This window comes from Culex quinquefasciatus, chromosome 3 (genome assembly GCF_015732765.1).
Source record: "Culex quinquefasciatus strain JHB chromosome 3, VPISU_Cqui_1.0_pri_paternal, whole genome shotgun sequence".
Lineage (NCBI taxonomy): Eukaryota > Metazoa > Arthropoda > Insecta > Diptera > Culicidae > Culex > Culex quinquefasciatus.
The window spans coordinates 28,031,564-28,047,490 of record NC_051863.1 but is presented as its reverse complement, the minus strand read 5'-3'; the positions used below and the strand labels follow the sequence as shown (position 1 = coordinate 28,047,490).

Here is a 15,927-nt window from a genome sequence, read left to right as displayed (position 1 = left end):
CAGGTTGGAATTTATGACAAAACATTCAAAACCATCAAATGAATTTTTATTTCTCTATTTTCTCAGGAACGAGTGAAGAAAGGATTGTTCTTTCTCTCTCTCTTTTCTCTCTCTCTCTCCTTGATCTTTATGTCTTTTGATGTTTTTCTTCTAGTGAGTGTTTGTGAAACTCATTTGATAAAATCCATAAAAAATGTATTGGAGTTTTTTTTCCAATACAAAAAATGAATGATTAAAATTTATATTGAGACTCCTAAACTCTTAAAAATGATTAATTGAACTTTCATTTCTCTGATATCGCAAAAAAAAAAGAGTGAAGAGTGATTTGATCTTCTTGATTTGTTTTCCTTCAACTAGTGCTTCTTTAAACTTTTAAATGAATAAACTAAAATTTCATCAATTTTCTATCAAAGTAAGCGTCTTTTGGGATTGAAGTTTAGACTCAGTCCGCGAAATCGGTACATATTATGCGATTTGGTTGGATTTTCATTTCATTTATCTCGTTGTTTAAGCCTTACTTGCGTGAAGTTACCATCCTAAGCTGAGATGTGGACTACCTTTCAACAGCTGATTAAGTTCAAAGTTGGGAACAGAGTTTACGGGTGCTTGAAGAATCGAATAAATCTACTGAAGAAAAACAAGTTATAAAATAATCTTTGAAAGCTTTAGTTGGATAAAATGCCCCATTTTAATAAAAATTGTGATCAAAAATCGATAATCACAACAACCGTTATTTTTTCCTACAAAAGCGCCAAATTTTGACTGATTTCGTTGAACATTTTACTAAGGGCATACTGACTCCCAAAATCGCCTACTTTGATTTATGATTTACGATTTTCATAAAATGCATAGGAACGTTGCTCAAATTTCCTGATCTGCCTATTTTTGCATAAAAATCGACCATTTAATGTTTAGAACGATCCACGAGATTTTTTGCAAAACGGATTTAACTTGTTTGGTTAGAATAAAATAAAAATTTATAGAAATAATTGGTCTTCATTTTCAAGACAACATTTCAAATTTCAAATATCACGCAAAACACAAACAGGTCAGCAAGGCACATCCAAATAATGTCCACGTGAAAAAACGCGTAAATTTCAGCGCAAAAAAGTTGCCAAAAACAAAGACCCAACACAGAGCATTGGCAGTACCTTAATTTTATTGTCGTTCGTGCAGCGTTTTTTCGAGGTCTGCCCGCAGCTTTGCCGAGCTGAGCAAAAAGTTTGCAAATAAATAAAAAAGAGGAGAGGAGGTAATCTGTTGATTTTTAAGCGCAATCCCTAATGCAATTATTTTGCCAAGCTATGGCGTGGGTTGCACATACTTATTGCTTCAAGTGTTGATATTGGAGGGGTACGAGCAAAAAAGGTAGATTTGAAGTGCGCAAAAAGTATCTACCGAACGATTCTTTTTTATTGGTGGAAGATTTAATGTGCAGAAGCTTTTGGCTTTATTCACGCAGATGCAGTCGTGAAATTCGTAATTAATCATGCAATTATTTATTTATTTTTGCTCAACTCCATCGAAATCAATTGACCACACGTCGAAACAAAAAAAAATAAACGCAAAAACAAGACTGATCCTGAATGACTCCATTAGACCCTTGGATATTCCACGACCCGATCGTCCAAGTCCGGACAGCAACACTCCCTCCTCCTGATGTGACATGCAAAATTGTCCATTCACGCAGCAAAACGTGACCACAATCCGCGTCCCATTTGCACACGATTATGACTAATATGGAGAGAAACTGTGCGCGCGGAGTTCGCTGATCATGAAAAAAAAAACCGACAATGATGATCAATTTGAATTAGAATTCTATCGTGGCTGGCACGAAGGCACACTGTGGACTGAATCTTAAATTGAGTTTCGCGTAATGTTGGAATTTGGAATGGAAAAGTTGAATAACGGTGCTTTTCGGAGATTTCTGGTCCATTTTGAAGTCGCAGTTTTATTTTAATTTGAAGAAATAAACAAAAAAAAAAAAATGATCCATTTTACAATTTTGTTTACAATGAATAAGTTATAAAAATTAATCAGTCTTGAAAATAATTTGCTCCGGGATCTGACCTAAGCAAGTAATACGACCAAATAGCCTGCCTAATTGAATTGACTTTGAACGATTTTCAAGATATTTACGTTTTTTTTTAATTACTTCATAACAAAAAATAGGATGTGCTCTAAGCAAGCGTTACGACCAAAAAGATTTTTTTTTTTTTCTAAAAATCTAGAATCCGGTTGGTAAGCGATACAAACAAATTTTGACCTTTAATCTAATTCAATCACATTGTATAGACTCAATATGTTACGAAATTTGAATTGACAAAAAACGCATCAAACCACAATCAACCTTCACGACTCACTAAACCTCGTCAAAACATCCAAATTCTCCCAAATTAACCGTGGTCTAGCGCTGTTCAGTCCGACAATTTGTCCATAAAATATTCATTCTCGAAACGGTCAGTCACTTGACCTATTTCCAGCAGTCCCGCGACAATCGATAATGAAAAGTGTCAAGCGGGGCTACAATAGATAGTGTCGACGGAATCGCACACGTAAAGTGTTGTTGTTGTGATTTTGCTATGGGAAAAAAAATGCTACCGCACCAAACCGGTAGCACTGGTATATTGGTTCGCGCGAGCTTGATTAGTGAACGGTGACCGGCCGGCGATTGGCTTGGATAAGGGGGGAGGGGAGGGAAAGTGCAGCATTGGCGGTTTCTATTTGCCGGTAAATTAAATTAATTTATTCATGGTTAGTGGGGAAGGTTGAGTGGCGTAGCTAGTCAGCGCGACGGGCAGCTGATTTTCGCAGGGAGGGTTATAACAATGAAGTTCGTGTTTGTGGTGCACTTGGCAGTGATTGTTTTTGTCTGAACTATAAGAAGTATTCGATCGAAATCAGTTGAAATACAATCGGATTAGCTCTAAGAAAACGAGATGGAATTGATGCACAGTTTTGTGAACGTTTCATTTTTCGCTAGTAAATTTCTTTAAAAAAGAGAGGAGAAAAAATAAGCTTAAGAAAATTGTTCACGAACTTTCATCAAAATATCAATCACTAAGCGATATTTTCGTAAATCAGATTTTTTAAATTAATTTGTTTCGTTTTGTTTACAAATATTTTCATCTACCAATACAGACGGGTAATTCCTCGACGAATGAATTTTCACCTGTAAATTAAGTAGTGAAATCGCATTCCGATTTCCCTTAAACTCTCAGTTAGTGTCAGAAGAAGATTCTTACGTGATGATAATTTCTAGAGTACTTTTTCAAAAGGTCATATGCACCATGGGTTTCCAAAGTTAATTAGACCTTTTGTAAATGTAAGCGAAATTTATCCGAAACTGTACTGAAAATACAATCAAAAAAAAAAAATTGATGATCGATGTGTAGGATCCACCATAGGCAAGTGATACGACCAACTTATCAAAAGATGACCATAAAGTGAAATTCACATTCGAAAATTTTAAATTCATATTCGTTGAAAAACTTAAAAATAAAAAGTGGCCTAAAATATTTTTTTTGTATTGTTTTAAGCAAAATTAAAAAAAAATCGAGCTTCGTCATGCACAAGGAATATGCCTTGAGAATTTTCACCCCAAATTTCACCCAATTTGGTCCATCCTATCACGAGATATCGTAAGTCAACTCAGTGTTTCGAAAGAAACGCTCACAAAGTTTGACAGTTCGCTTTGCGAATGGCAATATTTTGGGCTTACATCGTCTCTTACACAGTTTAACAAAGAAATATCTTCATGAAACTTTCAGGAACGATGGATTTAATAAATTTTCTGTAATATGAATTTTTGTAATTTTCTACATGTCGATGCCTCTGTGCTCTCTTATGCTAACTAGATAGGAAAACCCCAGGAAAGGCATCGATGTAACCCCTTAAGTGATTTTTTTGCTATGATTTAATAATTCAAAACTGTGAACATTTTGATTGAAAGTTGGAAAAATCATTGCAATCAATATTGATCAGATAAATAATATTGAGGATCTGCTCTAAGCAAGTAAAGCGACCCAATTACCAAAAGTTGGCCAAAAAGTGAAGTGTATGATCGAAAATCGTTAACTAATACTGATCAACAACAAAAATGCTCTACATCGAGGATAACGTCATGATTCGAATTCCCGGACGCTTCGAAACCCGGACACTTCATCTTGTTTTATCAATAATTTGGATATAAGTTCGCATTATGAATGTCAAAACATTGTTATTTGATGAATTCTAACATCAACTTTCATTTCAAGTTTGTTTGAACGCTGTAATAAATGTTAAAACAATTAAATTAAATAAAATTATAAGATTACCAAAAATGCGAAACATTTCACGTGAAATATTTCATAGGCGTCCGAAGCACCGGGAAGGTAAAGCAGAAATTTATGGATTTCCTTAAATTCTAGCAAATTTTTAGATAAAATATCGATTTTTTTTATGTTAACATCTTATTTGAGTCCTAAAGAATGCCATTCACTAACATTTCAGTCCGAATTTGTGCGATTCATAAGCAAAATCGAGTGTCCGGAATTCGAAGCAAAAGTGTCCGGATTTCGAATCAGCTTTTATCAGTGTCCGGGATTCGAAGCACAACAAGTCATTTTAATTTTCAAATTCTGATGAAAATTGTTAGAAAAGACATATGTTGCATGCATTCTCCCAAAAACTGACTGTTAATACCAGGGCTGTGGAGTCGGGTCATATTTCAAACGACTCCGACTCCGACTCCGGCATTCTCAGATTAGCCGACTCCGACTCCGACTCCGGCTCCGGCTTTCAACAAATGGTTGGCTCCGACTCCGACTCCGACTCCGACTCCAGCTTTCAACAAATGGTTGGCTCCGACTCCGACTCCAACTCCACATATTTTTAAATGTTTCAAAAGTTAGTTAACTATTATTAGTTAATTATTTTTAAAACATTGATAAATAGGATTATTTAAATACTCTCTAAGTGTCATGTTTTTCTCAAGAAAAATAAGTTAAGTAAAAGTGAAGTAAAGTAAATAAACGGAAAAAAGGTTTCTAGGTTACAAGTTTTATACGTTATGGAAACAGAAATCAAAAAATATCTTCAGTTTTAGAGGCATTTTGAGAAGAACAGTTTTGTAAGTAAATTTGGATTTATTTGCTTAACCTCAAATTTGAAAAAAAAATTCAAAGCTAATTGAAATTCAATTTGCTCACTTTCAGCCTGACATTTTTAAGAAGCACAGTGACAAGCACGTTGTTTTAAAATGTAAATTTTAAACGAAACATTTTTTTTTGTTTTTTTTTTAAGACGTACATGGACATCATGCCATGGCTGAAGGAGATTATTATTGCAAATCAATGTATCTAAACAATTTCTTCGTGGAAAGGACGCTTAAGATGTCCTTTTCAAATATCTGTGACATGGAAAATATTTTACCCTGGAAATTTTTAATTTATTTTAATTTTAAAATTTTATATACTTTAAAAAAGAAGCGCACGATAATTCGTGAATCTTCACCTAAAACGAAGCTTTATGAATGATCTTGCGCCTCCATCAAAATATATGAAAAAACATAAAATATAATAAAAAACAAATATCCACAAGTAAAATATTTTCTAAGCCACAAATATTTAATTTTTCAGGTACATTGATATGCAATGAATATCACCTTCCGTCATATTGGCGTGGGACAAACAGTATGAGAAAATTCGTACCAGTTGATATTATTTTGATTTTGTTTTTTTTTAAATATTTGAAAAATAAATTTAAAACCTATAATTTGTTCTACACATTTTTATTAGTTCAATTTTGTACTGAATTCTTGAGATTTGTTCAACGATAATTTGCAACGATATCAAAATAGTTTACCTAAAATCAACATCAACATCAACAATCAATGATTATTTCAAAATTTGTTGCAACTTCTTTTGATATTTTTTGTTACTTTCAATTATTTTAAATGCAACACTTTGATTTTCTTGTACTCAGTTATAAACAAAATGTGCATGTTGAGTTCCAAGTAAGAGATTGTTATTATCGTTGATTATTTGTTACAAAAGTTAAACTGTCATTGACTTTTTTCGATTTGCAAAAACAGTGATTACTATTTTTAATCTTTTTATGTACCTCGTAATTTTTTCCTAAAAAATGATTTAACTTAAAACTTCCAAGACACATGCTATCGGGGTAAAAGATGACTGTGAGTGTACTTTTTCAGAAATAACTGGATGAAATTTTGTCAAATTTGAATTGAAAAGGCACATAAATATAAGCAAAAGGAAGCATTCAAAAACTGACAACATAACCAATATTTTTTAATATTTTTTTAAATTATGATACAACAAACTTGGGTAAGAGATTATCATTTAGTGATTATAGTGTAATAACACAATTAGAGCTTTTCAATCACAATAAAAAGTTTCAAAAACATAATGTCATCTGATAAATCAATTAAAAATATAAGATGTTTTGTAAATTAAGCTGTTCTATAGGAAATACTGAACAATAAAAAAAAACATATTTTTTTTGTTAAATTTAAGATAACTCCGGCTCCGACTCCGACTCCGGGTAATCAGAAATCTTCGGCTCCGACTCCGACTCCAGCTATTAATATTTAGCCGACTCCGGCTCCGACTCCGACTCCAGCTGTTCGAGTTTTGACGACTCCGACTCCGACTCCGGCTCCAGGTCCCCAAAAAGACCCGACTCCACCGACTCCGGCTCCGACTCCGACTCCGACTCCACAGCCCTGGTTAATACTACATCCTGATGATATTTCTTCATTTCCAACTCATTACATGTTTTTTGTCAGTTAAAACGAAAATGATATGCTACTAAGTGTCCGGATTTCGAATCATGACGTTATACTCTAGACAAACGAAAGATTTGAAATCGTGAATGTGTTTTATTTCAATCGAAAAAATGTTTTTAAAAACTGGTTAAAAAGTCAATACAATTGAACTGGTCTCGAAGACCTAAACAAAAAGTAAACAAAAATAAATGGTGAACTTTACGATGAAAAAATTCAATTTGAAAAGAAAATACTTTGAGGTAGACTTTTGATTTGATTTGATTTTGGATTTGATAACCAATGATAAGAATACGCTGTGAGCAAGTGATATGACCAAACAACTCACAGATCAAACTAATTAAAATCATTTACCATACTAGCTGAATGAAAAAAATAATTTCAGATGGATTGATGACTTCACACTTTGGTCATTCGATTTTTTTGTATTTTTTAATCCGACTGAAACTTTTTTGGTACGTTCAGTATGCCCAAAGAAGCCATTTTGCGTCATTATTTTTTTCATATAAATTTGGCAGTTGTCCATACAAAAATAATATATGAAAATTCAAAAATCTGTATCTTTTGAAGGATTTTTTTGATCGACTAGGTGTCTTCAGCAAAGTTGTTGGTATGGATAAGGACTACACTGAAAAAAATGATACTCGGTAAAAAATTGGTGATTTTTAATTTAACTTTTTGTCACTAAAACTTGATTTGCAAAAAAAACATTTTTTTTATTTTTTGATATATTTTGATATAATTTAAATGCCAACTTTTTCTGAAATTCCCAGGTTGTGCAAAAAAATCTTTGAACGAGTAATGAATTTTTGAATCAATGCTGATTTTTTTTATATTAATCGAAATATTGTACGTCAACATTTTTTAACTTCAGTTTTCGATGTAAAATCAAATCAAAGTACTTTGGTGAAATTTTGATAAAGTGCACCGTTTTCAAGTTATAGCCATTTTTAGGTAACTTTTTTGAAAATAGAATTTTCTCAGCCTTTCAAAAATATTTTTTTCAAAGGTGGGCAAACATGTGCAATGATTTGAAAAAATGGAAAACTGCGACTATTTTCAAAAAATTTACTGGCTATAACTTGAAAACGGTACACTTTATCAAAATTTCACTTAAGTTCTTTTTGATCGCATATTTGATTTTACATCAAAAAATGAAGTTAAAAAATTTTGGCGACCAATATTTCGATTGATTAACAGTATTGATTCAAAAATGCATAACTCGGTCAAAGATGTTTTGCACAACCTGGAAATTTCTGAAAAGTTGACATATGATGTTCCCTAAAACATTTCAAAAAATTAAAAAAATTGAAATAGTGATTTTTTGCAAATCAAGTTTTAGTGACAGAACGTTATAGTAAAAATCACATTTTTTTTATCGTGTATCATTTTTTCCAGTGTAGTCCTTATCCATACCTACAACTTTGCTGAAGACACCAAATCGATCAAAAAATTCCTTCAAAAGATACAAATTTTTGAATTTTCATACATCTTTTTTGTAAGGACAGCTGCCAAATTTGTATGGAAAATTATTGATTTGATTTGATTTGATGGGATAACCAACAGGGCCACAAGGATGACCTATGTAGCGGTTGCCTAGAATTACAGTGGCTCAGACTTAAAGGGAGCATCTTCAAATTACTGCCGTATGAAGGGCCAAAAGGGGGTGGTTGGACGCGAACAAGCAAAATCACTCACGGTGTCCTCAGGGGAAGAGAATCTCCTTCCGACAGTAACCTCCAATAACTCCGAAAAAGTCTGACAAAGCTGAAAAACAGGGCTCGCACCCTGTTGGGGGCCTAAAAGGGCGCGGCAGACAGCTGGAGACTGACAGGGGTCAATAGATGTAGTAATTAGACAATCCTTAAGAATTGTACAATTAATACGCTATTTTCCCCTTGTGACGTAGTTCTGGTCTTCCACTATCTACATCCAATCTCCGCCATTACAGCATACCGTCCACTGCCCTGATGCTCCCTCCCCGATCCCCGGCTTTGATTCTAACTACTAATAAAAGGGAAAAACATAGATGAGAACAGGTCATTGCGGATGGAGAGCAAATCGAGCTCAGTATCCCCTCACAAAGACTGGTAGTAAGTGTTAAAAAAGAGTGAAAAATATGAAGAAAGATAAGAAGAAAAATGAAAAGATAGTATGTCAATGCGGATGGATCGATGATCCCCTCACAAGGACATTAAAGAAACAGATGGTAGAAAGAGCAAAAGAAGAAAAGAATATCAAGAAAAAGATATATAAAATAAGGATCAAAAGACATCAATATAGAGAAATATTCAACAGATTACTTCAAATATTGGCGTGGATTATCTTAAATGGAATGTGTGTATGTCAGTGTAAATGAAAGAATCTTCTGATATTTAAAAGGAAAGATCTCACCAAATCAGTTATCTTGGGCTTCAGTCCATTTGATCGTCTGAATCTTCGAATTAGATGGAATCTCAAATTTTAGTCATCTGCAGTTCCTGCAGCTCTTCTGGTTCTGCACGATCGACAGCATCAAGTTGAACCACCCGACAGCACCTAATAGAAGGTCATCACTCGGCCAATTCGTTCTGGTGGCAGGAATCGTGGCCGTGCTCAGCGCTTATCAAACGGGAAGCATTTCTTCGGAATGGGACTGCTGAAATCATTCCTCAAACACATGCAGTTGTTCACTGGATTCGGGCAGGATCAAGTGAGAACCACGAAATTCCTTCGCCGATGGTCACTTTGTATGTTTCATTTTTCCCGCTGTCTCTTCCTTTCCGCTGACGACAACCATGAGTCACAATTTAAAAATTTCACCGAAACTACCAAACATTTCTTATTGCCACTACCGGTATGCGGTATGGATGGCCACCGGAACGGACAAAGGAATTTCCGTAAATTCACTTATTTGTAATAACAAAATAAAGATTATCAGAAAAATTAGAGAATTTTGAATCGAAGAAAAAACATGACCCAAATTTGTATGGAAAATTATATGGACAAACTAATGATGCAAAATGGCTTCTTTGGGCATACCAAAAGCACCGTAAAAGTTTCAGCCGGTTTAAAAAATACAAAAATTAAAACTAAAAAAAAGATCGATTTCGTAGGGAACTGCTCTACTGTGTTAAGGATCCGTCCTAAGCAATTCGAACGAATTCAGAAATTTAAATTTTTTTTAATCAAAATTCTTTGTTCCATATTCGTTGACAAACAAAATAAAACACTTGCCAACACTGTGGATTTTCAAACACTATTTCAAGGATTCGCTCTAAGCAAGTGATACGACCAAACAATCATAAGATGCCGAAAATGTGAAATTTATGATCGAAAATTGTTGATCCAATTTTTTGAAAAGGTCCAATAAACAATGTTTTCATTTTTTGCGTTTTGAGTGTTTTTGAAACCGCCAAACTGTCAAAAATACCGGAAAAGCGAAAATATTTTTTTTTTCTTAGTGGACGTTTTGAAAAAAAACTCTATCTCTTTACTTGAAGAATTAGCTCTAACAAGTAACGACTAAATCGAAATAATGTGAGGATTCGTAAAAGGAAATTGAAATAAAGTAAACAAAAGAATGCAATCAAAAGGAATTTTATGATCGCTAGTAAGGATCCGCTCTTAGCAAGTGAAGCGACCAAGAGAAGTCCAAAAGTGGAATATATTCTCGTAAATCTTTGGTCCAAATTCGATGACTAGCAAAAAAACCCATTTTGGAGAATAAGTTGTGTCAAGCATTCGCTCTAAGCAAGTGATACGAACTAAAAACGAATGTAACGTAATCTAATCTAACACAAACGCAGCCAATCCGATGAAAGCATGCTGGAAAGGATTGAGATAAGATTACGCCCAAGCACTATTCTTGACGAGAACACCCGAAAATGTATTCCAAAAATTAAAGCGGCCAGCCCTACTGCGTAGTGTTTACCGCAGAGAAAATTCTGTGAACGGACCACTTTTCACAGAATCAACAGGAGAGGAAGGATGCGTGGACATACCGTACCAAACGCTCCGATTGATTGAAACTAAAAACAAATAGATACAAATTTGCGGAAATTTGCGTTTGAAAATTAAAAAAAGCATCAATACAGCTCATTTCATTTTTAATTAGAATTAGAGACTTTCTAGAAGGAAGTGAAACAACCAAATAAAACCAAAGTAAATTTACCATGGATTTTTAACAAAGTAGATCTGATATAACAGAATGGGCATCTTATCAAAATAAAAGACAATTTTGAGTAATTTCCGAAAAAAGGCATTTTACTTCCAATGTTTTAAAAGATTGTCTTCCATTCGTTTCTCGATGTCATTTCGAATGTTCTCCTTAAATCCGATTCGACCAGCTCGTGAAAAATTCGAAACACAATGGCATGCCCAAAAAGTCCACCCCAAATACCACAAATTCCACCAACAATGGACACACCGCCGACGATGATCCAATCCGAGGGTGCCGCATTGTTTCGCTATTTTCTCCCCCCCCTCTAAAGTAGCCCACAGATCATTTCCAAGCTAAACCAAAATAAACCTCTCCAAATGACTGAATTTGGCGCTCGGTTCATGGGTGGATGCTTTTTTAGGGTGCCAAACGCTGCTGTTTTTGGGCAATCTGTCCCAAAACGTTGTGTTGCACCCATCTCGCCAGAGAGTCGTTGACCGCCGAAGAAAAAATCACCTTTACAGCTGGTTGAACCTCCGAGCAATTAAAAATGCTGATTCATGACAATTTCATGGACGGTGGTGGTCTATTGGCCGATGTTTGCAAACCTGGGCATGTCAGCTGAAATATTGCAGGCCCAAATTAATGCGGATTGTCGGCGGGTATGCTAATGTTCTCGGGGGGTGTTTTGATATCGGAATTGAGCGAGGTGTTTGCCGGCATCTGTGGGAAAATTACGCGACGTTATGTGATGATACTCGGCGGAGTCTCACTCCATAAGTCAGCGCCTGCGATCGTGTCGCGGTGTGAAATTTCGTAGTGAGAGTTTGTTTTGGGGCGCGCGGATTGGGCATGTTTGGAATAATTTTGCATTTTTTTGTTTCAAGTCGCTGATGGGCCTTATTTTATGCACCGACGAGAGATGATTAATAATGGTTGTGCCAACTTCAAGCGGTGTGACGGGCTCAGCTCAGCGCGCTGATGTGGATTGGCTTAAATTATGTACGGCTTTTGGGGCGGATCTACATCGAACGTTTAGAGATTTCTTTATCGCCGTCATAAGCAAAACCATCGTTTAGATAATTTAATGGCTTATATTTGCACAAATTAAGGTGTGATGTACACTTGTTGAAAGTTAAAATATTTCATTTTTAAATTTTAATTTATGGTCGTATCTATAGTTTGTTCAGATGTTGATCACTCATTTTTATTTAGAGAATTTTTTACGGTATGTCCACGCATCCTTCCTCCCCTGTAGATTCTGTGAAATGTGATCCATTCTCAGAATCATCTCTGCGGTAAACACAACGCAGTAGGGCTGGCCACTTTAGTTTTTGTAATACATTTTCGATTGTAAGACTTTCCAGCATGATTTTGTCTGTCTATGTTAGATTAAATTAGACGTTTAGATGTTTTTTTTTTATTTTTGATGATTTTGATTATTTGATTTTTATTAGGTCGCACCACTTGCTAAGAGCGAATCCACGACAATTTTTCCAAGTAATTTTTCCAGCATGATTTTATCTGTCTATGTTAGATTAAATTAGACATTTTTGATTTATTGATGCTTTTTTTTAATTTTTGATAATTTTGATTATTTTATTTTTATTAGGTCGCACCACTTGCTAAGAGCGAATCCACGACAATTTTTCCAAGTAATTTTTCCAGCATGATTTTATCTGTCTATGTTAGATTAAATTAGACATTTTTGCTTTATTGATGTTTTTTTTAATTTTTGATAATTTTGATTATTTTATTTTTATTAGGTCGCACCACTTGCTAAGAGCGAATCCACGACAATTTTTCCAAGTAATTTAATTTGTCTAGTTTTAATCGACAAATCATTCCTCTAAAAAGTGATAGTGACGCAACTAGGCTCAATTTTCAGCCCTCCCCTTCGTAACTTTTTCAAGTGCTTCCATTTTTGTTTCACCCTAAATCTCAACGATGATGATTGCCACAAGTAGGAGCAGCCTCGTTACAGCCGCCATCAACAATCGGCCTCACGGCAGCAAATGAAAGCAAAAAAATAATAATAAATCCATTTAGTGGTCATCTCTCAATCTGTGAAACGATTATGACCAGCGGCGGCAGCGGCAACGGTAGAGGCTAGTTTTGATTCGATGATGATCCAAACCAACAACAACATCTCTCTAGGTACTTTAAATGGCCAACGAGGTGAGAAAACAACACACCTCGAGCATCTCCTAGGCTGCTATTGTGGTGGCCGACCGCCACCGCCTCCACCGAAAGTGATTCGATAAAAAGTGAAATCGTTGGCCAAGTTACAGGGGTGAAACTGATTTTGAGGGATTTCAGCCTCAGCTCGGTGGATTGACTCTTTTTTAATCGGGAAATATTGTATCCTTCTTGAAACCACCAAACAATTCACTCACTAGCTCACGCGCTCACGCGCTCACATAATCACTTATTCACTTATTCACTCACTCTCTTACTATAAACTCACTTATTTATTCAATAACTCACGAATTCATTATCTCACTGAGCTACTCACTTATTTAATCACTCACTCACTCAATCATTTTCTCAATCATTCACTCCCTCACTCACTAATTCAAAAAGTCACTCTCTCACACACTTACTAAGTCATTCACTCTCTAATTCACTAACTCACTCACTCACTCACTAACCCAATAATTCACACTCTCACTCACCAACTCAATCATTAACCCTCTCACTCGTTAACTCAGTAATCATTCACTCTATCACTCACTAAAGGCGGTATTAGACTATGACAAACAAATAAACAAACTCACACTTTTTGGACAGTTTGGCAGTTCCCCTGCTTCGTCTGCATTTGTTTGCAGAAACGTGCGAGTTTGTTTGTTTATTTGTCATAGTCCAATACCTTCTTTAGTGAGAAATAGAGTGAATGATTAAGTTAGTGAGTGAGAGAGAGTGAATTGTTGAGTTGATGAGTGAGAGGGTTAATGATTGTGTTGGTGAGTGAGAGTGTGAATTATTGGGTTAGTGAATGAGTGAGTGAGTCAGTGAATTAGAGAGAGAATGACTGAGTTAGTGTGTGAGAGAGTGATTTTTTGAGTTAGTGAGTGAGAGAGTGAACTTACTAGATATTATGGAAAATTCGTACCCAGCTTCAACCCTGGGGGCGCCGATCTCGTTCGAGGTAAACGCGCGCAATCCGGCACTGGTTCGCGGTCGCAATTAGCCATTGATAGCCAAATTAGCTCACAAAGTAAAACATTAAATTGGTTGCAATAACAACAACAACAAGCGCTTGTATGTTTGGCCCGGTGATATCGATTGCGCAAAACGCCAACAATAACAAAAAGTCCAAAAACTGGCCAATTAAGCGATCACAAACACGGCGGTCTCACGAGGTCGAGACTGATTTTGGGTAGTTTCGAGCGATGCAGTCAATGGTTGAAAGGTGCAGTTGTTTGGTGACATTTCTTTAAATTGGGAATTGAGTAATTTGCAAGGTTTACGAGAATGTAGTGTTTCACAATTATGTCACATATGTTACTGTCTGAACCTTCGAAAAACGTTTATTTTATATTATTCTGACTTGACTGAATCTCCATACAATTTTGACAGGGTTCTTAACAAAAAATCAATAAATCTTTAAAAAAAATAATGGTTTGCTCTCTTTCAACATTTGGAGTCAGTGAGTAAGTGAATGAATGAGTAAGTGAGTGAGTAAATGAGTTACTGCAAAAATGAGTGGGTGAGTAAATGAGTGAATGAATAAATGAGTGAGATAGTTAGGAAATGAGTTAGTGAGAAAATGAGTTAGTGAGAATATGGGTGAGTGAGCGAGTAGGTGAGTAAATGAGCAAGTGAATGAATGAGTGAGTGAGAGTTTGGTATAAAAAGTGATTCAAATAGTGACACCGACATTTCAAGACTGATTTCTCCAAGTCTGTGATATTTTTTGCTTGATTTTCTTATCAAACTATCTCTCGGACTTACCTTAGTGTGCAGGAAGGCCAAACTCTTGTTGACGTTCTCGATCTTGTGGACGCGCATCCGGCCGTTGTTGGGCTTGCCCAGCTTCTCGCCCGAGATGATCTCGAGCAGCTTGAGCAGCTTGATCCCGTCGGCCAGGTCGGTGAACAGGTCTTCGACCTCCATTTTGGCCTATCGGGGGCGTGAAAATAGAAAGAGAGAGAGAGAGAAACCCCAAAAATAGGGTTTGTTTGCGTTAGATTTATTGACCAAAGGCAAAGGCGACACACACACACACACTGTCGGGCCGCAAAAGGACCGGGTGTTGGAATAGTAAATTATACATAATGGACCTCACTCTGCTCGGTAGGGTAGAGTGGTCTTCCATCCAAAATTGTGATTTATGTCTGACATTAGATTGAAAATGGTATCAACCCATCATAAGACGCTACTTGCTGGGAGATTTATTTGCTTTTTTGAACATTTAAAGTAAAACAAAATAGGCCTCTAATTTGATAATGCCCACCACAGCTAATGTTTCACTGAGGTCGTTATTTAAATTAACATAAAATTGACTTTTGTCACGTGTCCAAAAGAACCCCCCGCAAGTTTTACTTTTTAGCATTTACTATCATTAATCTTCACCGCGTTTTTGCCTTCCTCACTTCACTGAGGCAAGGCTATAAAATCACTCAAAAATTGAACTTTTTAAATAAGCCTCCCAGATATACCTTTACGTATACATATCGACTCAGAATCAAATTCTGAGCAAATGTCTGTGCGTGTGGATGGACGTAGAATTTTTTTTCTCACTCACTTTTCTCGGAACTGGCTCGACCGATTTTGTCCGGATCTATGTTTTTGGATTTGCCTTCAGGTTCTTTAAGTCTTTTTTAAATTTCATCCGGCTTGGTGCAGTACTTTAAAAGATATGTTCGAAAAACTGTTTTGGTTGATACTAAAAAGGGTCATTATTTACATAATTTGAAAGCTCCAGCGGATAGCTGTCGGAACTTTACGCTCAGTGCACGCACACAAACACTGCAGTGCTTTTAAATGGTTCATTAAATTT

The 15,927-nt window shown here is 35.7% G+C and overlaps 1 protein-coding gene across 9 annotated transcripts in view; it reads right to left on the bottom strand.

Moving 5' to 3' along the window:
• The window catches only part of LOC6042217 (spectrin beta chain, non-erythrocytic 1), a 174,208-nt gene that overhangs the window by 49,097 nt on the left and 109,184 nt on the right, over window positions 1-15,927 (bottom strand). For all 9 annotated transcript variants that reach the window (XM_038261710.1, XM_038261708.1, XM_038261707.1 and 6 more), the window contains one exon: window positions 14,880-15,047. In XM_038261710.1, coding sequence (XP_038117638.1) covers window positions 14,880-15,047 — 168 coding nt within the window. The remainder of the gene's footprint in view (window positions 1-14,879; window positions 15,048-15,927) is intronic.